At 37.2% G+C, this 27110-nt stretch overlaps 1 protein-coding gene and 1 long non-coding RNA gene across 3 annotated transcripts in view; one reads left to right on the top strand and one right to left on the bottom strand.

Annotated features, from left to right (window-relative positions):
* The window catches only part of COG5 (component of oligomeric golgi complex 5), a 279231-nt gene that overhangs the window by 119860 nt on the left and 132261 nt on the right, over positions 1 to 27110 (top strand). For both annotated transcript variants that reach the window (XM_069587900.1, XM_069587901.1), the window contains exons 7-8: positions 2175 to 2305; positions 26934 to 27099. In XM_069587900.1, the coding sequence (XP_069444001.1) occupies positions 2175 to 2305; positions 26934 to 27099 (297 nt within the window). The remainder of the gene's footprint in view (positions 1 to 2174; positions 2306 to 26933; positions 27100 to 27110) is intronic.
* On the bottom strand, positions 2458 to 4140 carry LOC138439299 (uncharacterized). Its single transcript, XR_011256672.1, has 2 exons — positions 3955 to 4140; positions 2458 to 3418 (listed from the first exon to the last, which is right to left on the bottom strand). It is a non-coding gene; the product is annotated as an uncharacterized lncRNA (long non-coding RNA).

Genomic DNA, 27110 nt, shown 5'->3' with positions numbered 1-27110 from the left:
GTCTGTAGGTTGTCTTTTCATTTATTGATGGTCCCTTTTCTGGACAAAGCTTGTAACTTTGATTAGATCCCTTTTGTTTGTTTTTGCTTCTATTTATTTTGCCTTGGGAGACTGATCTAGGAAACTATTGCTATGATTTATATCAAAGAACATCTTCCTTGTGTCCTCTCCTAGAAGTTTTACGTTGTCATGTCTTGCATTTAGGTCTTTAAGCCATTTTTAGTTTATTTTCAAATATGTTAGCGAATGTTCTGATTTCATTCTTTTACATGTAACTGTCCAGTTTCCCCAGCATCACTTATTGAAGGGACTATCTTTTCTCCATTGCACATTTTTCTTTCTTGTTGTAGGGTAATTGACCATAAGTGCGTGGTTTTATTTCTGGGCTACCTATCCTGTTCTACTGGTCTATGTGTCTGTTTTATACCAGTACTATACTGGACTCCCAGGTGGCTCAATGGTCAAGAGTTCTCCTGCCAATGCAGGTGACACAAGAGACAAGGGTTTGCTCCCTAGGTTGGGAAGATCCCCTAGATAAGGAAATAGCAACCGCCTCCAGTATTATTGCCTGGACAATTCCATGGATAGGGGAGCCTGGTGGGCTACAGTCCATGGGGTTGCAAGCATCAAACACGAATGAGCAGGCATGCATACATAAACTGTTTCAGTTACTATGACCTTGTAGTATAGTCTGAAGTCAGAGAGGATGATTCTTCCAGCTCCATTCTTCTTTCTTAAGATTGTTTGGTATTCAGGGTTTTCTGTGTTTCCATACAAAATAAAAACTTTTTTGTTTTAGTTCTGTGAAAAATGCCATTGGTGATTTCATAGAGATTGCGTTGAACCTGTAGATTGCCTTGGGTAGTATAGTTTTTTTAACAGTATTGATTTTTCCAATTTAAGGATATGGTATATCTTTCCATTTGTTTGTATTGTCTTCAATTTATTTTACCAACATCTTACAGCTTTTGGAGTTTAGATCTTTTGCGTCCTTAGGTAGATTTATTCCTAGGTATTTTATTCTTTTTGGTACCGTGGTAAATGGGATTGTTTCCTTATTTCCTCTTTTGATAGTTCATCATTGGTTAATACAGATTTTTGTATGTTAATTTTGTATCCTGAAACTTTACCAAATCATTGATAACCTCTTATAGTTTTCTGGTAGCATCTTTAGGGTTTCTATGTATAGTATCATGTCATTGGCAGACAGTGACATTTTTACTTCTTCCTTTCCAATTTGGATTCCTTTTATTTTTCTTCTCTGATTGCTATGGATAGGACCTCCAAACTATATTAAATAAAAGTCTTATTCATCTTTTGATACCTATGTCAGGTCATTCAGTTGAATCTCTTTTTCTTTAGTCTATTAAATTAGATTTTCTCAATTTAAGTAAACATGGAGTTGAGTAATATCATTTCTTTTCTGCTAAAATTACTAGTCTTATCATTTTCTTACTAAAGAGAGGATAAATATGTTAAATCCAAGAGATCGCTTTCATTTTCTCACATATATTCTTGGTACATAAAATGATTCAACAGGTATTAGTATTAAGTGGCTAGAAAGGTAGTTCTGGCTTTCTATTCCACACTTATTAAGGTTTAATTGTTAAGTGTGAGTAGTGGTCTCATATTTCAAAATTTGGCATTTTAGCACACTTTATGCATTTTAAAACTTTTACTTGTTACTTTTTTGTTAAAATTTATTAAACTTAGAATGAAAGTGAAAAGTGTTAGTTGTCCAGTTGTGTCCAACTCTTTGTGACCCCATGGACTGTAGCCCACCTCTGTCCAAGGAATTCTCCAGGCAAAAAACTGGAGTGGGTAGCCATTCCCTGTCATGCAACTTGAGAAATTTCAAAGTTCATCAGGATATTTATTTATAGTAATTTGGCACAGTTTTTTGGTAACCTGTTGACATTACTTTGAATTTCTAATAATCATAATTCATTTCTTGCTTTATCAAATCTATAATGTTTGAAATATTTTCCTCCAGAGTAAAGTTCTCATTAGGTAGGGAATGTTTGGGTAATTCTATTTCTTAAAATACAGATTTTGAAAGGGAATAGTGTTCAACAGCAAGTTTTCAAGATTTTGCAGAAGTTAGACATGATGTTTTGATACCTTTATATTTATTCAGTATTGAAATATTTAAATGTGTGTATTTTTTTAAATAGATTATCTTTCTCAAGGAATAGACCTTTCTGGAATAGAAGTGATAGAAAATGATCTACTTTTTGTTGCAAGAGCTCGACTTGAAGTGGAAAATCAAGCTAAGCGCCTACTGGAGCAGGGTGTGGAGACTCAGGTAATAAAAATAATATTATTTTTTAATGTGAAAAATGTCATAATATAGATGAACATTTGATTATGTGTTTAAAATAATGTATGTTCCTATTACTAAGGAACTATGTCTGTGATTTTAATTTGAGAGTAGGCATAATGTAAGTACAAGAAAAATTTAAAAAATACGTTTATTTAATTATACTTAAAATAGATTCTAAGATTTCTAATGTGTATTATTCAGTTCAGTTCAGTTCAGTCGCTCAGTCGTGTCCGACTCTTTGCGACCCCATGAATCGCAGCACGCCAGGCCTCCCTGTCCATCACCATCTCCCGGAGTTCACTCAGACTCACTTCCATCGAGTCCGTGATGCCATCCAGCCATCTCATCCTCTGTCATCCCCTTCTCCTCCTGCCCCCAATCCCTCCCAGCATCAGAGTCTTTTCCAATGAGTCAACTCTTCGCATGAGGTGGCCAAAGTACTGGAGCTTCAGCTTTAGCATCAGTCCTTCCAAAGAAATCCCAGGGCTGATCTCCTTCAGAATGGACTGGTTGGATCTCCTTGCAGTCCAAGGGACTCTCAAGAGTCTTCTCCAACACCACAGTTCAAAAGCATCAATTCTTCGGCTCTCAGCCTTCTTCACATATTTTAAATATCATATGTATATGTAGATAGATGGTTAATAGATGTTGAGTAGGCTCCCTTTGTCCAAGTCACTGGTACTCATTTAAGCTTTTCAATGACCCAGTTAGGATGGTATTATTGCTATTTCCATTTTATAAATGGGGAAACTGAAAGCTTAATAATTGGTCAAAGGTCATACATCTAGTAAACGGTTTAGTTTGTCTGCCGGGGTCCAGCCCCCACAGGATCCAGGGGAACCCTCAGGAGAAATGGTGTTGGCGAATGAATGAATGAATGAGAGAGGAATGGAGGAGAGAAAGAAGCTGATGTTCCTTTGTTTACACAGAGAGCCAATAAAGCCCCGAGACAAGGAGCTTGCTCTTTTCTCGGAGGCCGCAGGTACCCTCCCGGTCTCCCGAGGAAGTGAAGATGCAGAACGTCTTCCCGTTCAGGTCTTAGAAACCCCGGCAGATAAGTGAACGCAGAGAGCCGCTATGCTCCAAGGGATCAGCCTGAAAAAGAGAGTAAGGGAGAGAAAGGAAAAAAAAAAGGACACGGGGTGACCAAGCTTCAGAGTAATAAAGGCCCATAACTTTATTTTCAAATGGAACTTTTATACCTTAATTTGTACATAGAGGGAAATGAAAGGTGCAAGGTCATACAGAGTCAGCCCAAACATTCCAGCAGTTTTGCCATTATCAAAACCAGGATTTTTTCTGCATACCTTTCCCACAAACGATGTTATCTTCTGGCCTTGGAGGCCTGTGAACATTTATGACCCTCTTTTGATAAAGGCTGCTCAACCAGAAAAATTATTTTCCCTCAAAGTGTTTCTTCTTTAAATTTCTAAGCTATGTCAGCCTCAGAAAATGCTAAACAGAGTTACATTTCTCATGGAGCAAAGGTGCAGTGAGTTACAAGAAAGAACCAATTAGCTCAGAGGTCTGATGTGGTTAATTTCAAGGCTACACTTGTTTTTCTTACATTCCAACTATGTTAACTAATGCACTCCCAGGTGCACAGTGGATAAAGAGATATGGGAACTTACCAACAAGCATTGGCCCAATAATGAAATCTTACACCAGCAGTACTCTGATGCTGCTGCTGCTGCTAAGTCGCTTTAGTTGTGTCCGACTCTGCGACCCCATAGACGGCAGCCCAGCAGGCTCCCCTGTCCCTGGGATTCTCCAGGCAAGAACACTGGAGTGGGTTGCCATTTCCTTCTCCAGTGCATGAAAGTGAAAAGTGAAAGTGAAGTCGCTCAGTGGTAATAGTTTTTAACTCTTTGAAAGGCTCTATGTTTTAGGCTTCCGGTGCCTCTCACAGTTGGGAGGCTGTGAATAATCATATGTGTAGCTGCAAGAGTCTGGATAAACCTGTCAGACAAGCTAGAATGCTAACAGAGGGCGTTTGATTTGAAATATTCCTCTCATGTCCAGGAGGCTTATTAGCTAGGGCCCTAAGTTGATTTTTTCAGAGAAAGGTGGTCGGGGATAGCCCTCTGTTAATGTCAGGAGAGCTGGTGAAAGGCACAAAATAGTAAGACGGACAGATTCTGGTTTTAGGGTAGATGCTCGAGCTGGTCCAGGGAGTCCCTTGAATTCTGATCCGCCTTTGCCCGTCAGATCTTCTCTGCATGACCTTTGTCATGGGTGGGATCTCCCGTGGTGCTCCCGGCATTTGTCACTCTTAATAATCACGGTGCCATAAATTTTTTTAGAAATTTCTCAAGATTTCTCCTAAGATACCATTTTCCTGATGCTTAATTTTCTGAATTAGAAGAGCCTAATGGTATTGATGTAATAGAATCAGGAAATTAAATATAAATCTCAGTTCTATATTTGCATTGCACCCATATAGTTGCTCCATTTATACTGGACCCAAATTTTTAATTCATATTCTTTAAACCAAAAATTTTATTTTGAAAAATAAAACTTTTATTTTATTTTGCACAAAATAGAAATGCACCAAAGTTTAATTTAGTGCATTTGTATTGGAAGGAAATAATTTTATACTCAGTTCTTCAGTCTCTAAATCAGGAAATATTTGATTTCTGATTCTTAGCTATTGTAGTTATAAATAACTGAATGTCAGTTATGTTTAAATGAACTTTTAAAGTTGACTATCATATATATATAATGAAAAGTGAGCAAATCATAGACATACATATAGAATGAAATACTTCAAAGTTAGCACACTTGTGAAATCAAAACACACGTCAAGATATGGGACATTACCAGCACTCCTGGTGTCTCTTCACTCTCACTCACAATCACTACTCTCTCCTTTCCCACAGATAACTTTGATTCTAACTTCTAACCTGGAGTTAAGTTTTATCTGTCACCAATTATGTGTTAACTCTTGGTCTCACTATGAAGATAAAATGCTCATATTGTTGTAAAATACTTGTCTACATCAAATAAGCGAGGATACCTCATTCTTAAAGAAATATTCAAGGAATTCCAAGTCAGTTTTGAATTAACATGAATATTTCTATAGAAAATTGGTGCTGACCCAGCTCATTTAGTTACAAGAAAGGAAGTAATTAACATTTCAGAGAGGGCAGTGTCACAGAATTTTTGTGTTCCTCTAATGTTCCTAATATCACTACATCAGAGATTAAACCTTTATTTATATGTACTGTTTAACATTTTTTACCTGTGAAGTTTTTATTGCTATGTACATATGTATATGTATGCATGTCTTTGGGTCTTCCCTGGTGGCTTAGAGGGTAAATCGAGACTGCTTGCAATGCGGGAGACCCAGGTTCGATTCCTGGGTTGGGAAGATCCCTTGGAGAAGGAAATGGCAATCCACTCCAGCACTCTTGCCTGGAAAATCCCATGGATGGAAGAGCCTGATAGGCTACAGTCTGTGGGGTCGCAAAGAGTCGGACACGACTGAGCAACTTCACTTCACTTCACTTCACTTCATGCATGTCTTTGATTTATGCAATTCTTAATATTTTACTGTATTGTAGAGTCATGGAAATGAAAACCAAAATGGTAGAAAGGAAATAGTATTACAGTTTGTAGAACTCAAATACTGTTTTTAATAGAGATGGGGGAAATGATTATCATTTAAAGGCTAATTTGTTTTATTACATTCTCATATGTTTAAAATGGGAAAATATTTTCTAGGATAGTAGTTCCTAAGCAAACTCTATTTTATGTATGTTGTTACTTTATGTCCATTTTAATAATTGTCAAATATGACTTTGCTTCAGTTTTTAAATCACATTGAAATTAAACTGATCAACTTTTAAGAAATTAATATTCCTTAAATATTGGTAGTGTTATATATGCAGATTTATGAAGTTAACCAAAAGATTAGTTAAGTGGGTAAGTATTGTTGTTTAGCCGGTTACCTATATCTAATCAATGAAATTATGAGGATAAAGAAGAAAAAAATTTTTAAATGTTGTACATCTACCTGGGTAGATGTGGAATGATCAGCATGGAACTAAAGAATTATAATTTTGTTGTATGTTTCAGTGTGATTTGAAGGGAAATAGGTTCTGCTTAGTGGATGGGAATATTGTCTCTTTGTTAAGGCTATGCTGTGCTTAGTCTCTCAGTCATGTCCGACTCTTTGCAGCCCCGTGGACTATAGCCCTCCAGGCTCCTTTGTCCATGGGATTCTCCAGGCAAGAATACTGGAGTGGGTTGCCATGCCCTCTTCCAGGGGATCTTCCCGACCTAGGGATCAGACCCAGGTCTCCTGCATAGCAAGCAGGTTCTTCACCATCTGAGCCACCAATTATAGTTTGCTGACATTAACCATTAATATTTTAAAATTCATTTTTCTTGTTAAATTCCATAGATACAGAGTAACCTTCTGAGTATAATTTGGCCTTCTCCATTATTTTCCTAAAGGGAGAAAATGTACTGTCTTGCCAGTATTAGCATTCTGGTTCATTTCACAATTTTTACAACATTGCTGCAGCTGCCACCGCTAAGTCGCTTCAGTCGTGTCCGACTCTGTGTGACCCCATAGACGGCAGCCCACCAGGCTCCCCCGTCCCTGGGATTCTCCAGGCAAGAACACTGGAGTGGGTTGCCATTGCCTTCTCCAGTGCGTGAAAGTGAAGTTACTCAGTCGTGTCCGACTCTTAGTGACCCCATGGACTGTAGCCTACCAGGCTCCTCCGTCTGTGGGATTTTCCAGGCAAGAACACTGGAGTGGGTTGCCATTGCCTTCTCTGTTTACGACATTCCTCATGTGTAAATTGATATTTGTATTTATAGCATTATTTATGTCTGAATTTAGTCATGTGTGTCTATTTCCCTCAGACCTGGGTCCTTTGGGTTATTTTCACACAGTCAGGTTTCTGGCTTAGCAGGATGAGATTATACCCTTATCAGTAACAGTGTCCCTGAGATAATGTTCTCAGGAACCAGGATGTCTTAGCAGAAAGTGCTTGTGTTTTGGAGCCTCTTTCCTGCACGTCAGAGATGTCCTATAGCTGTCCCAGCAGGCAGTATAGGAATTCAGGGTGAAACTTACCTTTATTGAATGTTCCTTCTCTGCCAGGCTTTGTGTTAGTCACTTTACATTTGTTATCTCAACCACAGTAACAATTATGTGAGGAAGATATAATTATCCACTTTTTAAGTTAAGGAAACAAAGGCCTGGAAAGATTAGGAAATTAACTGCAAGATGAGTCAGCTATCAAGTAGTAGAGTCATGGTCTGGGGTCACTGTTTTTCCTCTTTCTTCAGTAGGACCAAGCAGTTTATTCTAATTATGTTAAATAATTACATTTTAAATCATCTGACAATTTGTGGAGCAATTTATATAAAAACAGTAATTTTTATAGTGTTAAAGTTTCTTTGGGAATCCTCCATGGAATGACTAATCTAAACCAACTCCTCAGAATTTCTGTTTTTCTCTGGCCAACTCTCTTTTTCCATTTTCTAGAACGACTGTTTTGGACTCTCCACTTCCGTCAACCTTCCCCTCTCACCCCATCTGCTTCACAGAGACGCCTCTCCATATCCCATTTTTTGGATCCCGTTTTCTTGGGAAACCTATCTCCTTCGTATTTCTGTCTCTCATGTCTTCGTTCTTTTTTACTCTATTTCTTCTCATCAGCATTTAATTATACTCCTTTTATGCCACTCTCCTCTGTATTCTCTGTTTTTCGGTCTCACAAGCTTTCTTTAGTTTTCCACATGTGCATTTTCCTTTCTCCACTAGGGATTTCGAGTTCTTTTTATGCCTGGAACACTCTTTGTACTTCCCATTGAAACAGAAGCTGCAGGTTATATATATTGGATTCTCAAAATATATTTTCCCATTTATAAGAAATCATTGAAATAGTTAAATTTATTTTTAATATTTATTACAAACATAGACTGATAACTACCGCATTTTAATATTGATGTAATACTGCATAGCTGAACTGTTACTTAGTTTATGGGCTCATAACCTGAATCAAGGTGTTCAGGAAACATGTGTCATTACTTGCATTTAATAATCAACTTCTGACATTAATTTGATTCCTCAGGAAAGTTAGTTATCTTCTTTAATTGAGTATATAGTTGGTGGCCATCATTTTTAATATCAATTAACTGTAAAACTTAAATTTACTAAAAGAAAATTAGGGTAATTTATTTTTGTAGCATTCTTTTTCTGAAACCAAAATTTTTAAAATAAATGCAGGTAACCTCTTTTTGATCATTACTGGGTTTCCCTAGTTAATTGCTTAATTGTTCTTTATTCATTTGTAGATTTTTATAGCTTTGTAGTGTTACAAAGTCTCTACTATAGTATTATAAAATGTTTGTCTTGGAAGACATAAACTAAATAATTATTTAGATACTAAGGAACTGTGTTTTCTTCTTATAGTACAAAAATAAGTAAACTGGTGACCTCACAAACTCACACTATTTCTGTATGGAAAAGATTTGTGGTGATACCACTGCCACATTCTTTCTGCAGTGTCTAGGATTGATGGCCCAGAGTACTTCTTCTGGTGAAGCATGCCGTTATCACCACATAAGAAAGAACATTCTTCAATTTGACAGGCAGTTTTTGTTCCAGATCTGGGGCTAGGTAAACGACCATCTGCAGCTCCTCCTTGACTCCTGTTTCTCTTTTTTACTGATCCTGAAAATCTTCCGTTGAAAGAAGCCAGACAAAGAAGAAGAGAACCTTATGGTATTTTCAGGATTGCATCAGACTCCATTACCTCAAGCTGTAACTAGCTTTCAAAATAGGTGACAGCGATTTTGATCTGGATGAGTTCCTACATCACCATAGATACCAGGCCCCCACAGTGAAATGATGACATTTTAATTAGAAAGATGGCTTTAGCTTGTGAATTACAAGCTTTTCCGGTAAACAAGTACAGGGCTTTCTAGAGGTTCTAGGGTGGAAGGGGATCATGTGCTTACTTATCTTTAAGATTATCAGGAAGAGAGTCTCTCAGGTCTATGCCAGGCTGGAGTCTCCCCTGTGGTCATTGTTGCCAGTACTAGGAGGTAAACATCCACAGTCTGCCTTTTCCCTGAGTCAGAAAGGCTTCTTGGTCAGGTCCACACAAAGTACTGGTGCTTATCAGTGGTCAGCTAAAAGTACCATGACAGCATGATCCAGACAGAATCTCAGAGGACAGTGTGGAATTGAAGTTCACTAAATAAATGTCTGCATAGCATCCAGTAACTGACAATGACGTTCCGAACCCTTTTAACTTACATTGTTAAAGATTCTGAATTGTTTCCAGCACAGCTGTTGCTGCTGCCTAGTCACTTCAGTTGGGTCCAACTCTGTGTGACTGCATGGACTGCAGCCTGCCAGGGTCCTCTGTCCATGTAATTCTCTAGGCAAGAGTACTAAAGTGGGCTGTCATCCCCTTCTCCAGGGGCTCTTCCCAGCCCAGGGATCAAACCCACATCTCCCATATTGCAGGCAGATTCTTTACCACCTGAGCCACCAGAGAATCCCAAGAAGGCTGGAGTGGGTAGCCTATCCCTTCTCCAGAGGATCTTCCCAACTCAGGAATCGAGCCAGAGTCTCCTGTATTGAAGGTGAATTCTTTACCAGCTGGTTACCAAGGAAGCCCCTTCTAGCACAGACAGGGTACCAATTCAGATGTATTGTGTTGAAGGTTTATGGAGGTTAAGCATTTTTCTAAGCTACAAAAGGAACTTTTTGGCAAAGTTGAACTCATTGATTACTTTCGTAATTAGTTATGGGAGTTCAGTTGCAACAGATTTTTGTTTTTAATGATTCTTTTCTTCTCTGTATGCCCAACAAACACCATAGTTGACTCAGTGTCAGTTGAGTTAAGTTGAATACCTGCTTTAAGAGGGCTAGCTTTCCTACTGTTAGTTGCTGGTTTTCCTGGCTGGTCACATGAATTCTAGAATAGTTCTCATTATTTAAATTTACAGGAGCTCCTTTTGTGTATTTGGTCCCTGTGTTTTTGCTATTTACTAAATATAATGTTCCAGTAATTTTTCAAAAATGTATGAAGCATTTTTCTTGACACCCAATAAACAATTTGAGGGAACGGGCGAGATGGGTGAAGGGGGCCAAAATCTTCTAGTTATAAAATAAACAAGTCATGGGGATATAATATACAGCATGGCCCTATGGTTAATACTATGTTGTATATTTGAAAGTTGTTAAGATCTTAAATGGTGAGATCTTGTGGTGAGATCTTTCTCACCACAAGAAAAAGCATTTTTGTAACAATGTATGGTAACATGTTAACTAGACTTACTGTGGTAATCATTTTGCAATATATACAAGTATCAAATTATGTTATATGCATGAGACTAATATAATATATGTTAATTATATATCAAATTTAAAAATATATAAAAGATAATTACAGTAAGAGCTCTTCAAGTTACACAGATCCAAAGATTTCATTTATTTTCTTTATTTTACCAGCCACAATGGATAATTTGCCACCCACTCTCATCTGTTTACTCCTATCATTGTAAGCTCTCCTTAGGTTTTAAACTGAGCATCTAAATGTTTTCCCTAAAGCATAATAAATCTTGTTTAGTGTACATTTGCTATTTTATCCTTAAATTTGAGTGGACAATAACTTGAACTCTTAACTTTCTAAATCAAGGGTTGGTGAAACTACCGTCTTTGTATTGTCAAGTGCTAATTGTTCTTACATTTTTGTATGATTGGGGAAAAAAATGAAAGAACAATATACAGCAGCGACCACATTTGGCCTGTGTGGCCGCCAAAACATGAACTATTTACTGTCTTGCCCTTTAAGGACCCTAAGTGTGTGCTGATCCCTGCTTTAAATGATTGTATTATCTTCATGCTGGGTGCTTTATCATGTTCTGTCCTTACATCCTTTCTTCCAGCTCTGTTTCCTCTTTTACAGTATTTTAATTATCACATGGTATTTCTCTGTTTTTGTTTTATGCCAGATGTAAAGTAGTAGTATTTTTCTTGTTTTTATATTTTTCAGTCATGTTCTTTTCTTATTCTTGGGTATAATCTCTTGTCATGAACAACCCACAGTAACATTGGTTGCTTTGTTATTTTATTGCTATTTTGCAGTGTAGATTCACATCTAACTAACTGCTTTCAGCCTTAAGGTCTTTTGGTGTTACTGCTTTCCATAGTTTTTCAGTTCACTGAACTGTGAATAATTTTTTTCAATAACTGCGTGAATTTTTATTGTATTTCATACAGAGTTCTGTCGCTACTCTTTGCTTAAAATTTGGTAATCACTCTTTATGTGTAATTGTCTATTCTTCAAAAATTCAGAATTTTTGTACTTGGATAACTCTATTTTATTTTACTCAATTTAAACAATCTTATGCTGACTTTTTATTAGAGTAGTAAATACTGAAGTTTTTATTTTGTAGTTTGGAAACTACAAAGAACCAGAACCAGATAACCATTTTGCATCACTATGGATTAATTTGCATTGTCTATAGTTCTATATAATTGGAAGCATACAGTGTCTTCTTTCTTGTGTCTGGTTCTATCCATTCAGTATTATTATTTTGAGATTGATTACTGTTGTGTATATTGGTAGTTTTGTGTTATTTTTGTTGCTGATTAAAATTGCATTGTATTTAAGATCATGGCATCTGGTACCATCACTTCATGGGAAATAGATGGGGAAACAGTGGAAACAATGTCAGATTTTATTTTTAGGGGGGCTCAAAAATCACTGCAGATGGTGATTGCAGCCATGAAATTAAAAGACGCTTACTCCTTGGAAGGAAAGTTAGGACCAACTAACTTTAGATAGTTAGATATGCAACCAATAGATAGCATATTCAAAAGCAGAGACATTACTTTGCCAACAAAGGTCCATCTATCTAGTTAAGGTATGGTTTTTCCAGTGGTCATGTATGGATGTGAGAGTTGGACTGGGAAGAAAGCTGAGCGCCAAAGAATTGATGCTTTTGAACTGTGGTGTTGGAGAAGACTCTTGAGAGTCCGTTGGACTGCAAGGAGATCCAACCAGTCCATTCTAAAGGCAATCAGTCCTGGGTGTTCATTGGAAGGACTGATGCTAAAGCTGAAAATCCAATACTTTGGCCACCTCATGCGAAGAGTTGACTCATTGGAAAAGACTCTGATGCTGGGAGGAATTGGGAGCAGGAGGAGAAGGGGACGACAGAGGATGAGATGGCTGGATGGCATCACTGACTTGATGGATGTGAGTTTGAGTGACCTCTGGGAGATGGTGATGGACAGGGAGGCCTGGCGTGCTGCAATTCATGGGGTCGCAAAGAGTTGGACACGACTGAGCGACTGAACTGAACTGAACTAAGTTACATTTATCTATTCACTTACTAACAGGCATTGGGTTATTTCTGGTTCAGGGCTACTGCAAACAAGTGGCCATGTACAGTCAGGTGCATGTCTCTGTGTCAGCATTTTTCCTTTTCCTTGAGTAAATGTCTAAGGCAAAAAATAGTTGGGTTTTTGCAAGGAATGATATGTTTACTTTCTATAGAGACTGCTAGGTTTGCAAAGTGGTCCCATCATTTATAGCCCCACGTAAGTAGGTTCGAATTTTTGTTCCTCTAGATTGTCACCAAAATTTGATGTTGGCAGTCTTTTAAATTTTAGCCATCTTAATGGGGGTATAAGATTCTCACTGAAGTTTTAATTTGCCTTTTCTTAATTGCTGATGTAACCAACTTTTCAAGTGCCTAACAGTGAAAGGTATTTGCCTAACATTTAAAGACTTTATTGTCTTCTTACTGATTTGTAAGAATTCTTAATGTATTCTGGGTACTAGTCTTTTGTCATACATGTGAACTGTAAATATTTTCTCCTATTCTATGGCTTGCCTTTTTTCTTTTAGCATTGTTATTAAGGTATAATTTATATTTCATAACATTTGTACACTTAAGCATATAGTTTGATGAATTACTAAATTTTTGCATTTGTGCAACTATTTCACAGTCCAGATTTTTTTTTTTTTCCCTTAAGCTACTGTCACCACCAAATAGTTCCCTCATGACTCTTTGTAGTCAATTCTTCCTCCTGCCCCCAAACCCAGGGAATCACTGATTTGCTTTCTCTCTCTCTACATAGTTGCCATTTTCTAAAAGTGTCATACAAATGGAACCATACAGTAGGTCATCTTATGTATCTAGCTTGTTTCACTTAGCATGTTTATATAGCTTCATCTGTGTTGTTGCATGTATGGTGATGGTAGTTCAGTTGCTAAGTCATGTTTGACTCTTGTGACCTCATGGACTGTAACCCACCAGACTCCTCTGTCCATGGGATTTCCCAGGCAGGAATACTTGAGTGGGTTACCCTTTCCTTCTCCACGGGGATCCTCTCGACCCAGGGATCAAACCGAGATCTTCTATATTGCAGGTGAATTTTTAACCAACTGAGCCAGAGTTCTTTCCCACTGTTGCGTGTGAAAGTACTCCTTTTTACTGCTGAGTAATTCTTACAGTTTTGGGCTGTTAAGCATAATGCCACCTTGTTTTTCCCCTTGACATCATCTTTTATTTTAAATTTTTTTTTTTAGTTTGGATTGTATCTTGTTTCTTCCTCCTGTTTTTTTAAAAATTTATTTATTTTGGGTGCATTGGGTTCAGTAGTTGAGATGTGCAGACCCTAAAAGCTTAGTTCCCAGACCAGAGAGTGAGCTCATGTCCCCCGCATTGCAAGGCAGATTCTTAACCACTGGACCATCAGGGAAGTCCCTGTTTCTTGTATCTTTTTAAAAATGTTTTAAAAATTGAAGTGTAGTTGATTTATAATATTATATTGGTTTCAGGCATACAACACAGTGGTTCAGAATTTTTATAGATTATACTCAATTTAAATTTATTGTAAAATAATGGCTATTTTTCCCTATTGTGTACAGTATATCCTTGTTGCTATTTCCTGTTTCTTAATCAGGCCTACTTGATCAGGCTTTTATTAACTTATTTTTTTTCCAAAAGATGTAATCTTTTATGAAGAGCAAATTTCTTTAGTTTTGATAAAGGCCAGTTTACCCATGCTTTCATTTGCATGTTATATAAGAAAATTTTGCCTACCTTAATGTTGGAAAGCTTTATTCCTGTGTTTTATTTTAGAAGTTTATAATTTTATGTTTTAATTTTTATGTATACTGTTTAAGGTTCATCTTTTTCTTATCAGTTCAGTTCAGTTGCTCAATTGTGTCCGACTCTTTGCAACCCCATGAATTGCAGCACGCCAGGCCTCCCTGTCCATCACCAACTCCTGGAGTTCTCCCAAACTCACGTCTCTCAAGTTGGTGATGCCATCCAGCCATCTCATCCTCTGTCGTCCCCTTCTCCTCCTGCTCCCAATTCCTCCCAGCATCAGGGTCTTTTCCAGTGAGTCAGCTCTTTGCATGAGGTGGCCAAAGTATTGGATTTTCAGCTTTAGCATCAGTCCTTCCAATGAACACCCAGGACTGATTGCCTTTAGAACGGACTGGTTGGATCTCCTTGCAGTCCAAGGGACTCTCAAGAGTCTTCTCCAACACCACAGTTCAAAAGCATCAGTTCTTTGGCGCTCAGCTTTCTTCCCAGTCCAACTCTCACATCCATACATGACCACTGGAAAAACCATAGCCTTGAGTAGACGGACCTTTGTTGGCAAAGTAATGTCTCTGCTTTTGAATATGCTATCTAGGTTGGTCATAACTTTCCTTCCAAGGAGTAAGCGTCTTTTAATTTCATGGCTGCAGTCACCATCTGCAGTGACTTTGGAACCCCCAAAATAAAGTCTGACACTGTTTGCACTGTTTCCCCATCTATTTGCCATGAAGTGATGGGACCGGATGCCATGATCTTCGTTTTCTGAATGTTGAGCTTTAAGCCAACTTTTTCACTCTCCTCTTTCACTTTCATCAAGAGGCTCTTTAGTTCTTCACTTTCTGCCATAAGGGTGGTGTCATCTGCATATCTGAAGTTATTGATATTTCTCCCGGGAATCTTGATTCCAGCTTGTGCTTCTTCCAGCCCAGCATTTCTCATGATGTACTCTGCATATAAGTTAGATAAGCAGGTTACAATATACAACCTTGACGTACTCCTTTTCCTATTTGGAACCAGCCTGTTTTTCCATGTCCAGTTCTAACTGTTGCTTCCTGACCTGCATATAGGTTTCTCAAGAGGCAGGTCAGGTGGTCTGATATTCCCATCTCTTTCAGAATTTTCCCCAGTTTATTGTGATCCACACAGTCAAAGGCTTTGGCATAGTCAGTAAAGCAGAAATAAATGTTTTTCTGGAACTCTTGCTTTTTTGATGATCCAACAGATGTTGGCAGTTTGATCTCTGATTCCTCTGCCTTTTCTAAAACAAGCTTGAACATCTGATACACAATTGTTTGAGCACCTTTTGTTGGAAAAGATTATTTTTTTCTTCCATTGAATTACTTCATTGTGAATTTGAATGTATTTTGGCACCTTGAGAACATTTAATTCAAAGTCTTTCTCCTAATGGTCTTAATATCTATTGATGCTTTTTGCCCAAATCTTTTTTTTTCATTAGATATTGTGAAAGAGTGATTTGCTGTTTTTTATTATTAGTTTGTACTTGTTAGCTGTGATCCTTTGTAAACAAGAATTTTTTCTTACTAATTGAAAGGGAGCTTGGTTACCTTGAACTGCAGTTCCTTTTTAAAATGATGGATAAATATTTAGATTTTGCACTTTTATTATCAACTTACAGAGTAAGGAGTTTATTTATTAAGTCACCTCCCTGGTAGCAAATGGGGCATAATTTTGTTCTCTCTTTTTTTTTTAAAGTATTGTTATGGATTCACAAGTTTTTATGTGTTGTGTTTTCATCAATTTGGTGATGGAAAAAAAAAATTTGGTGATGGATGAAACTAAGAGTACTGTAGCAACAAGCTAGACTAACAGAGTTTTAAACAGGGTTTGTCTGGATGTGGGTGGTGGTCACATTGTTTCAGCTGCTTCACAAGCATGCAGTTCTCTCCATTCTGCCTTCCTTAGTGTCCCCTTGCTTGTCATATCATGGTCACAAGATAGTTGTCACACTGCAGGCATTAGTCTGTGTTCACAGTGTGGAGATGGAGCAGTGTCAGCTGCCAGCCAAAAGACATGTTACAGAATCCTTTTTCAAAATTGCCCCAGCAGACATATTGTTATGTCTCACTGACCAGTTAGGTCTCACAGTCACCCCAAGTGTCTGGAGGACTATGAAGACAAGAACCTGACAGAGAGGAACAAATTTGTAACATTGGCTTAAGCTGCTCATGAAGCGTGTGCACATTGACTTCCATGGAGAAAATTAGGTTTCAATAATAAGAAAGGAGGAGGGAAAGAATTTTTAGGGAATAACTAATAATGGCTGCCATAAATATATTTGGTAAAACAAGGAATGACCAGAATTATTATATTGTATTGCTTTATTTAAAAGTAAGCCAGAAATGCACATTTAAGTTAAAAATTTGTGTTCAGGTAAGATTTGGGTGCTTGCAATATTAATGTCTCATGATTGCTTTTGTTTTCCTATAAAATTCATTTTATTATTGAACACATTTTTAGTGTCCTTGAAATATTATCTATTATCTAATGTGATGAGAATATTATTCTGAGTACTGGCATCACTTTAAAACTTTTCCTTAATGCCAAACTATAATTTGTGTGGCCTGTGCTCTCCAGATTCATTTGATTAAAAAAATTTGAAAGTTAAAAGGACCATTTTTTGTATATTGATCATTTTTACCTTCTCATTCTTACCTTCTCTCTTTTTTAAGGCTCTCTCTGTGTTGTTCTTTTTTGCAGAACTTTCCTCTTTCAGTGCATGTTCACTTTCATTCTTTTTTCTCCTTTTTCTTTTTACGCTCATTTTCCCCCGTCCTTTTTCCCTGCTCCTCAGAAAGGGCTAGAATAAAGTTGATTTTTGGTTGATAAGATCATGCTGCACTATTAAGCGTTCTTCTTAGTTTCTTAATTTCATTTGGGTTATGCACTGTTGACTGCTGATTGTTAACAGGTTCTGAAATAATTATATTAGGTTAGCTGAGAAGTACATATCAAGCATTAGTGGACTGCATGCTACTGAATCAGAAAAGCCTCTGGTAAGCTCTGGATCACAACTGAGATAGTTAATATAATTCTTGCCTTTAAATTGCATTATTTAATGTGATTCTCCCTTCCTTCAATACTTGTAATCTCCCTTGGGGCTCCATTAAGTCTTCAGTGTTTTAGACATAGCTTTAAAAAAGTACCCAATGTATGTATCATGTTAGGGTACAGAGATATTATAAATTACTATAAATATTTTGGCCTGTTATATACTTGTTATGTATGAAGTGTTGTGAATTTATTAACACTACTCTTGAGAAATAAAATATTTGGATTTTAGAGTTCCTTAGTTACTGTGCATGATTAAGTTGCTGTGCTTTTTACTGTATTACATTTACCTGAAAACTAACCTACTTCTATTAAATTTGTATTCTACTGAGGGAGTGGTTTAAAAAATTATCTGCTTAGCAATAAAAATTCTTAGATTTGTATCCTATTATAAAAAATAAAATAGTAAGCTTTTTTTTTCAGCAGTAAGGATTTTCTGTATAGTGGAAGATACTTGTTCTTTAAATTTTTGCTTGAACTGAAATTGAAAAATTTTTGCATTTTTCACACTATTAGTCTGTTTTTCAGAGATTGGGGACATGTAGATGATTTCCCTCCCCACCTCCCTCCCCACCTTTCTCCATCACTCCCCCTTTTAAATGTGATTCTGAGGGTTCTTATTTTTGTCTTATTTTAGTTGAGCATGAAATGGCTTTCTAATGAAACTTTGAGGAAATCCTGTAGTCCTGAAACCACACTAATAACCAAAACTGAATAGCAGCAGGGAATTTTATTTTCTTTACCTGTCCTTTTCCTTCCCTCGGCTCACTGTATTTTTTTATATATTAAACCTGTGGCTCAGACAGTAAAGAATCCGCCTGCAATGCAGGATACCTGGCTTCTGTCTGATCTCTGGGCTGGGAAGATCCCCTGGGGGAGGGCATGGCAACCCACTCCAGTATTCTTGCCTGGAGAATCCCCATGGACAGAAGAGCCTGGCAGGCTGCAGTCCATGGGGTCGCAAAGAGTCAGACACTACTGAGTAACCAAGGACATCTATTAATTATATGAAACCTAAAGAAAGAGAAGTTAACTGATAAAGAGCTAGTTCATTAGGGAAAAAAGTAAAAGGTGATGGTTAGTCTTTTTGGCACAAGGATGATTTGATCCTTGCAGAGTGGAATCCTGGTCTTGAACATTTATATGATTTTTGCATTTTGTTTTCAATTAAATCAAACTCTGTCACCTTTTCCATTTCTAATTTCAGTTGCATGAAGCTTTTAAAATCCTATCATACTTTTGATTTAATACTGTATTTATGCTCACAGAGGTCACCTCGTATTATCTATAGTTAACACAAGAACGTTGCTTGCTATTTTATGGCACAATCTTTGCAGCAGTCTTGCTATCTCTCCATTCCATTAGCTCAGCACCAGCTGTTACTTTGGTTACAGTGTTCCTGTTTTGGCAAGCTTTTTAGGGATCCTAAACAACTTTGCTTCTTTTCTGATTGTGTTCTTGTGGGGTTTTTTTTTTTTTTCCTCCCATGTAATGCTACAGAGATGTTGAGAAAGAAAGAAAAAAACTTATATGTATTCATTTCCAAAGCAGAAGAAGTAATTTTAGTTTAATAAGAAAATGCCATCTTCTGAAATGTTTTTGAAAAGGTAGAAGTCTGTTTTGATCTACTCCTGAAATAGATCTACTTTATTATATTGTCTTTTATCTCATTTTATATTACAGTTTATGAAGTTGGAAAATTTCATACATGGTTAAGTGATTTTTTGAAGGTCTCATTGACAATTTGTAGAAAATTACTCTTAGAATATTGACTCTCATTTAAAGAGGAGACATTGTCTATTAGGTTGGTGCAAAAGTAATTGCAATTTTGTGTTGTTGAACCTGGCCACTTGATATTGGAGTACATTCTTAGATAAATATGGTTATGCTATTTATCATTTTAATGTGCATTTCTCACTTTGTTTTTTGCTCATGACTTATTATTTGTTACTTATATTTATTTTAGACTATGAGAAATGAGGTTAGACAAAAAGCAAATTCAAGTTTTTTTTTTTTTACTTCAAAATGGATCGTAAAGAATCAGAGACAACCTGTAACATCAGCAATGCTTTGGCCCAGGAATTGCTAACAAATGTACAGCACAGTGGTTGTTCAAGAACTTTTGCAAAGGGGAAAGCCTTGATGATGAAGAGAGTAGTGGCTTGCCATCAGAAGTTGACAACGGCCAACTGAGAGCCATCATTAAAGCTGATCCTCTTACCATTACGTGAGAAATTGCCTAAGAACTCAATGTCCACAATTCTGTGGTCATTTGGCATTTGAAGCAAATTGGAAAAGTGGAAAAACTTGGTAAGTGGGTGCCTCTTGAGCTGAGCAGGAAAAAAAAAATCATTATTTAAAGGTGTCATCGTCTCTTATTGTGCTCAACAACAGCAAACCATTTCTTGATCAGGTTGTGAAGTCCGACGAAAAGTGAATTTAATATAACAGTCATCAATGACCAGTGTAGTGGTTGGGCAGAGAAGAATCTCCAAAGCACTTCTGAAAACCAAACCTGCACCAAAAAAAGGTCATGGTCGCTGTTTGGTGGTTTGCGGCCTGTCTGATCCACTATAGCTTTCTGAATCCTGGAGAAACCATTACATCTGAGAAATATTCTCTGCAATTAATGGATGAGATGCACCAAATGCAGCAACACCTGCAGATGGCATTGGTCAGCAGAAAGGGCCTGATCCTTCTGCATGACAGTGCCCAGCCACATGTCACGTGACACTTCAGACATTGAATGAATTGGGCAATGAAGTTTTGACTCATCTCCCATATTCACCTGATCACTTCTTCAAGCATCTTGACAACTTTTTACAGGGAAAACACTTCCACAACCAGCAGGAGACAGAAAATACTTTCCAAGAGTTCACTGAGTCCTGAAGTATGGATTTTTATACTACAGGTTTATTTTTATAAACCAACTTATTTCTCATTGGCAAAAATGTGTTGATTAAGAAAAATATGTTTGAGCCTAGTTTTAATGATTTAAAACTCACGGTCCAAAACTGCAATTACTTTTGTACCTACTAGAAGACGTTGCTCCTTGTCAGTAGTTTATTTCTTTCTAGAAAGCATGGTATTTTTCAAATGTGTTCATTTTGTTTTGAGATCTCTTACAAACGCCTGAAAAACTGGTATATCTGGAGATCTAGAGTCGGGTGGTGACAGGGTGAGCTGTGGAAGAGTATAGAATAGGGAGTGAAGGGACTGAGGCCTGAAACTGGCCTGCTAGGCCCGCTTTGGGCCTGTGTTCTTAGTACCTTAGTTACCTAACTGTAAAGTGAACTTTGTAATATTTATTCTACTTATGTTGTGTTGACAAAAGAAAATAAGTGGATACGGAGACCATTTTAAACATTACTATCCCGGGGAGACTTCCCTGGTGGCTTAGACGGTAAAGCGTCTGTCTACAATGCGGGAGACCTGGGTTCGATCCCTGGGTCTGAAAGATCCCCTGGAGAAGGAAATGGCAATCCACTCCAGTACTATTGCTTGGAAAATCTCATGGACAGAGGAGCCTGGTAGGCTACAGTCTATGGGGTCGCAAAGAGTCGGACACGACTGAGCGACTTCACTTTGACTTTTCACCTAGGGGAGAAGGCATCTTCATGTAGTATACTGTATCCACAGATCAGGGTGGAACCTGCCAATGAATGTAGACCTCCTAAGAAGTACCAGGAATGGGTCTGATTTTGTAAAGAGGGATTTGGGTAGGTGGTGTAAAGAAACAGGGAAGTCCTAGAACTAATCTTGGAATTTTGGGAAAATAGGCCCAAAGAATAGGCAGCTCCGAGAGCAGCAGTGAATTGTTCACGTTGTGTTTGCACAGTTTGCCTATGAGATGAGAAAGTGTTCTATTAAGGACAGTTCATGATTTTACTGATTCCAGCTTTGTTGAAGTTGGGATTTGCAGCAGAGCATGGGGAGCCAGGTGAATGTGGCAAAGAGTTAACTGTTTGCCGCTGAATTTAAACCATCAAATTTCACAGAGAACACAGTGGCCCTGGGTACCGGGAAAGAAAGAATTTTTTTATGGGCAATTTTCAGGGAAACTTGAAACTTGAGGATATTGTATGCAAGCAAGATTGGCTAACCTGCTTATTTGTACAGAAACATAACAAAAGTACCAGTTTCCAAACACTGTAGGTTAGTAGCAGTCATGCTGAAGTTTTATCAGTTCCCATTAAAATTCAAAATGAAAACAAGGCAACTACTTACTCTGAGAATTTCCCTTGTTACTTGAACAACCTTTCTTTTATGAAGTGATGATAGTAGATAGTGAAGTTTTAAAAAATGTCCTTACTTAGCAAGCAATGGAGAAGACCCCAGTTCGATTCCTGGATTGGGAAGATCCCCTGGAGAAGGGATAAACTATCCACTCCAGTATCCTTGGGCTTCCCGGTTGTTCAGCCTGCAATCCGGGAGACATGGGTTCGATCGCTGAGTTGGGAAGATCTCCTGGAAGAGGGCATGGCAACCCACTGCAGTTTTCTGGCCCGGAGAATCCCATGGACAGAGGAGCCTGGCAGGCTACAATACATGGGATTGCGAAAAGTCTTGGACACAACTAAGCGACTTTCACTTACTTAGTAAAGTAACAGCACTTATTGGCCATTTTCCTTAGTTTCTTTCAAATTTTATTTTACTGCTTAAGGAAAGTCAGACTTTAATTGGTACTAATGGTTATTTGCAAATAACTTTTGTTATTTGGAAGAAGCATGAACTTTAAAATCCAGACATTTTAATGTTTGAATCCCTGCTCTGCCATTTATTCTTTGTTGTCTTGGAGCTTCTGCTGACTTCTCTATTCCTCAGTTTCCCTCTCTTTCAGTAGGGAACAGTACAGCTACTTTGAATGCTTTGTTGGGGAGGATTAGACCTCACATGTGTAAAAGCCCCTAAAATAATGCTTGGTTCATAATAAGGCCTTACTGGATGACTGCAGTAGAAAAATTAGGTTTATCATAATTATCCAGATTCTTTGGCCTCATTCCTAAACCTATCAAATTAGTGTATCTGAAGTTGAGATCCAAGCATATGCATTTTTAAAGTCCAATGAAATACACCTAATATGAAATCAGTCACCGTTAGCGTTCAGTAGCATTAGATATGTTTATATTAGTTAACATCACACATCTAGTCTCCAGAAGTCTCACTGGACTGAAACTGTCTACTGAACAATTCTTATCCCTCTCTATCCCTGAGTCCCTGGCAACCACTGTTTTACTATCTCTATGAATTTGTCTGTATACAGTCTTCATATAAACAATATATAAATAGTATTATCTTTATAATATGTAGCCACACAGTATTTTTTTGTGACTGGTTTATTTTGCATAGCATGATATGTTCACCCATGTTGTAGCTTGTGACAGGATTTCTTTTTAAGACTGAATAATATTTCATTATCTGAATAACACATTTTCTTCATCCATTCAGTGGACACTTGGGTTGCAAACATGTGCATTTTTTTCCTGATGCTCTTAACCCTCTTATTTTAGACTGTATGGTGGAAATGTGATCAACAGAAAAGTACATAGCTCATAAGAGTACAGCTCAATGAATTTTTCACAAAGTGAACAAACATACATAACCAGCATTCAGATTAAAAAAATGAAAACTTACCAGCAATCTCAGGTCTTCCTTATGTGTCTGTTTTTAGTTAACAAGCTCCCTCAGGTAATTCTTTTATATTTACCAAAAGTTTGAGATTGACTGATAGGGGCATCTGCATTGGTTTAGGTATTTGTGTAGTTCTCTTACCTATCAGATATTATATTAGTCGATTTAATTTCCACAGTGTGCTCACTCACAGGCTTTTGTATGTGCTGTTCCTCTGCTTGGAGTGGTTTTCCTGACTCCTTCTGTAAATCTTCGAGCCCTCCTTATCTCCAGCTCCTAACACCTTACCATGACAACTTCACTTTTGGTCTAGGCTGGGCCTTCTTCCTTTAAGGAGAATTTCTTGACTCCTCTATCCCTCTTTCCCTCCCCAATTCTGAGTTAATCACCTCTCCTATTAAACTATCCATTTCTCCTCTAATATATCATAGTACATTCTAATTGCTGCTTTAATTGTCTTTATCACCCATCAGACCATAGATACTGAAAGGTCAGACGGGACAGTATTTGCTTCAGTGTTTTTAAATCCTCAGCACTTTGCACAGTGCTAGCACGAGTAAATGATGTACGCTGAATGATAGTGCAGTCATATGTTAGTATTGGCAAGGGTACTAGAATTCATCTAGTCCAGTCCCCTCATCTTACAGATGAGGAAGCTGAAAGCCTGATGTTTATTACTAATAAGGACCCAGAAAATTCTGCTGGTCAAATATGTCATATTTGTCTGTGACGAGAGAGGATGATGGGAAAAGAACACTAGTGTTTATTATATTTAGGAGGTATTCTTTGCTGGAATCAGAGCTAGACAAAATGATTTCATTCCCAGTTTTTCTAATGTTCTAGTTGTTACTCTGATTAGAGGATTCTATCACCCCATTTCTGTTCTCTCACTCTCACCAGTTCTCTTCTTTATTCCCTTTGTGATTAAAAGTTTCCAACATTCTGTATTATTTATTACATCAATTTAGCTTGCGACTCAGTCTAGGTTCCTATGATTATCCAGTTCAAAAGCGTTCTCCTCTCCAGCTGAGAACGCTCCGTTGGCACCTGAGACTCCGCGTGTCTCACAGTGAGCACTTCATTAACAACAGCCGTTCACCCTCTCATCCCACCGCTCGTCCACCCACTTGCCCAAATGATCTCCTTCTTTTGATTTTCTTTTTTCTTTTTCTGTCCTTTCAGGCCCCCACACTTGAAGAAGCTTCCATATATGGTAGACTCTTCCTTCCCTCTTGTCCATCATAGTCAGTCAGTAGACAGTTTCCTTTCAGTGTTTCAGAATCTCCTGTCTGTCCTGTTCTTTGTTTTTAATTGCAACTCCCTAGTTCAAGCTATTTTTCCTTCTTTTTGTTTTTAAAATTATTGTCAGAGCTGATGTAATTATTTTTATTTCCTCAAACATCTTAGATTATGATAATTTTATTACATGAATCATTTTTCTGTTACCAGTAATATTAAATAGAAATTTCACAGAATGCAGTCCAAGGTTGTCAGTGACCAGACACTTATTTGCTTGTTCAATGTTACCTTTTTTTCCCCCCACATATGCAAAACTTCTGGCAGTAAAATCTATATACCACTCCTTAAGGATATACTGTAATTTTCCTGTCATTTCTCTGTGTATTTGCTTCTTTTTACCAGAAAATCCTATCTTTCACATGAACAAATGATTCTCATTTTTCAAAGTCTGGCAGAGTCATCTAGTCAAGTGGTTTCCAAATGTTGGTTCCCAGGTGGCTGCATCTGAAGAGCTTTAAAATGTAATAACCAGGCCTCAGTCTGATCCAGCTGAATCGGAATTTTAGAGTTGGGATCTTGTTGGCTACATTTTTATTAAAAAAAAAAAAAAAAAAAGGAACTTTAGCCAGCTTTGGAAATCTATCTATCCTCATCATTTTAAGATTTATGAATTCAGGATACAGAGGGGAAAGCGGAGTTCCTCAGAGTTATGTAATTTTTTGAGGAACCCCCATAGTGTTTTTCATAGTGGCTGCACTAATTTACATTCTCAGCAACAGTGCATGAAGGTTCCCCTTTTTCCACATCTTTGCCAACACTTACTTGTCTTTTTGATGATAACCATTCTGATACTTCTTTAATGTTGCCCTGTACATGTTACTGTTTTCAAAGTTTTTGGTAGTGAATTTTTGGGGTAGAAACTTAAGAAGACTGATCAATTTTGACTAGATCTCTCAAGTAAAATAAGACTCCCAACTGTTTTCAGTTAACATATGCATATAACTTTCAATGTACATTCTTTGTAAGCTATTGAAGTTACATAATTATTCAAAGTTACTGAAAACCTGTATGTTGAAAAACTGTGATTTTCAGATCCTTTGAGGATAATAAAGGCAATAAATATAATGTTATAATATGTGTCTATATTCTAGTTTTTAAAGTGAAGATATTCTTTGAAATTGGTCAGGTAGTGCTTTCTTAGATTATATAGAATTTGAATAGTGATAAGGGAAATGTCTTTATAGCTGCCTAATTTTCATTCTTGATATCTACTAAAAGCAAAAACATGTTTTAATATGAAACAATGTCCATTTGCTACTTTTTCTTGTTTAATTAAAAAACAGTCTAAAATGGGTGTTCACCAACCATGTTTCCTGATCTTGTCTCTAAGCTGATCCTACCCTACTGCTGAGTGTGTGTGTGCCACGTACTCTTACTATCACCAGTAGACTTCAGAAATAATATTTTGTGTTACTTATACTCAACAGTCAAGAAAATGTTAGTGAAATAATCTCACTTTTTAACTGTGTGCCTTTAATGACAGATGCCGAATCATAAATGAAAGAGGAATTTCATCTATTTGAACCTATAACTATGTTGATGTAGATATACCTTGTTAATTCAGTCATTTACTTAATGACAAATCCAGCAGCTTATTTATATCACTGTGAACTGAATCTACTCTCCGGTAGTGTTTCTACTTCCCCATCATTGCTTACCCCTATCTGCTCCAGCCACCACCATGGCCTGATTGCTCTTTCATTAGCTTCCAAGCACATTTCCACCTTGGTTCTTTTGTTGATACCCCTGCTCAGATCTGTATTTACCCATATTTTCCAGATGTTGATCTCTGTTTAAATACTGCCTTTGAGATGCATTCTCTGGCTCTTCCCTCTAGAATAATACACATCATTCTCTATTTTTATTCCCTGCTTTCTTTTTTATAGCATATATCACTACCTAATACTCTCTTATATTTATTGTTTATAGATTTCTCAGTAAATATAAGTTCCATAAGGGCAGAAACTCAACTGGTTTTATTTACGACTACAGTTCTAGCAGATAGAAGCAAGATAGACCCCATAGTGGGCACTCTCTCTATATATATATTCATAGTTTCAGTGAATAAATGAAAGAAGATAATACAGTGAATAGTAGTATCAGTTCACAAGGCTTAGCCTGCAGTTTACTGTGCACAATTTATTTCTTTCTAAACACATATAAGGGTTGTTAGTTCTTACATGGCTCTCTTCATAGAGATTAATGGTAAATTTCAAGTAAGCTCCAGTAATATAACAGATTCTTTATTTTGTGATTATCCTTTAAAGGAGGAGGAAAAGGGAAAGGGAGGAAGTCATACACATGGTGTTTAACTTTGTCTTTTATGAAATAAGTAATGACTAAAAATAATACTTGTTCCAAATACATTATTTTTGTTCTTGTTTATAATAATTTAAAAAATATTATAGTAACTGCTCAAGTACCACTTAGATTTGTAGATTTATATTTATTTTGTTTCTTTTCCTATTTATATCTTTTCTCACCCCACCCCACCACCACCTTTTTAAAGAATCCAACCCAGGTCGGAACCGCTCTTCAGGTTTTCCATAATCTTGGAACTTTGAAGGACACTATTACCAATGTTGTGGATGGATATTGTGCTGCTGTAGAAGAAAATATCAACAGTGCATTAGATATCAAAGTTTTGACTCAGCCTTCCCAGTCAGCTGTGAGAGGTATGGATGTG

Source organism: Ovis canadensis, chromosome 4 (genome assembly GCF_042477335.2).
Source record: "Ovis canadensis isolate MfBH-ARS-UI-01 breed Bighorn chromosome 4, ARS-UI_OviCan_v2, whole genome shotgun sequence".
NCBI classification, from domain to species: Eukaryota; Metazoa; Chordata; class Mammalia; order Artiodactyla; family Bovidae; genus Ovis; species Ovis canadensis.
Note: the sequence above shows the minus strand (reverse complement) of the source record. Positions and strands in the feature narration are given on the sequence as shown.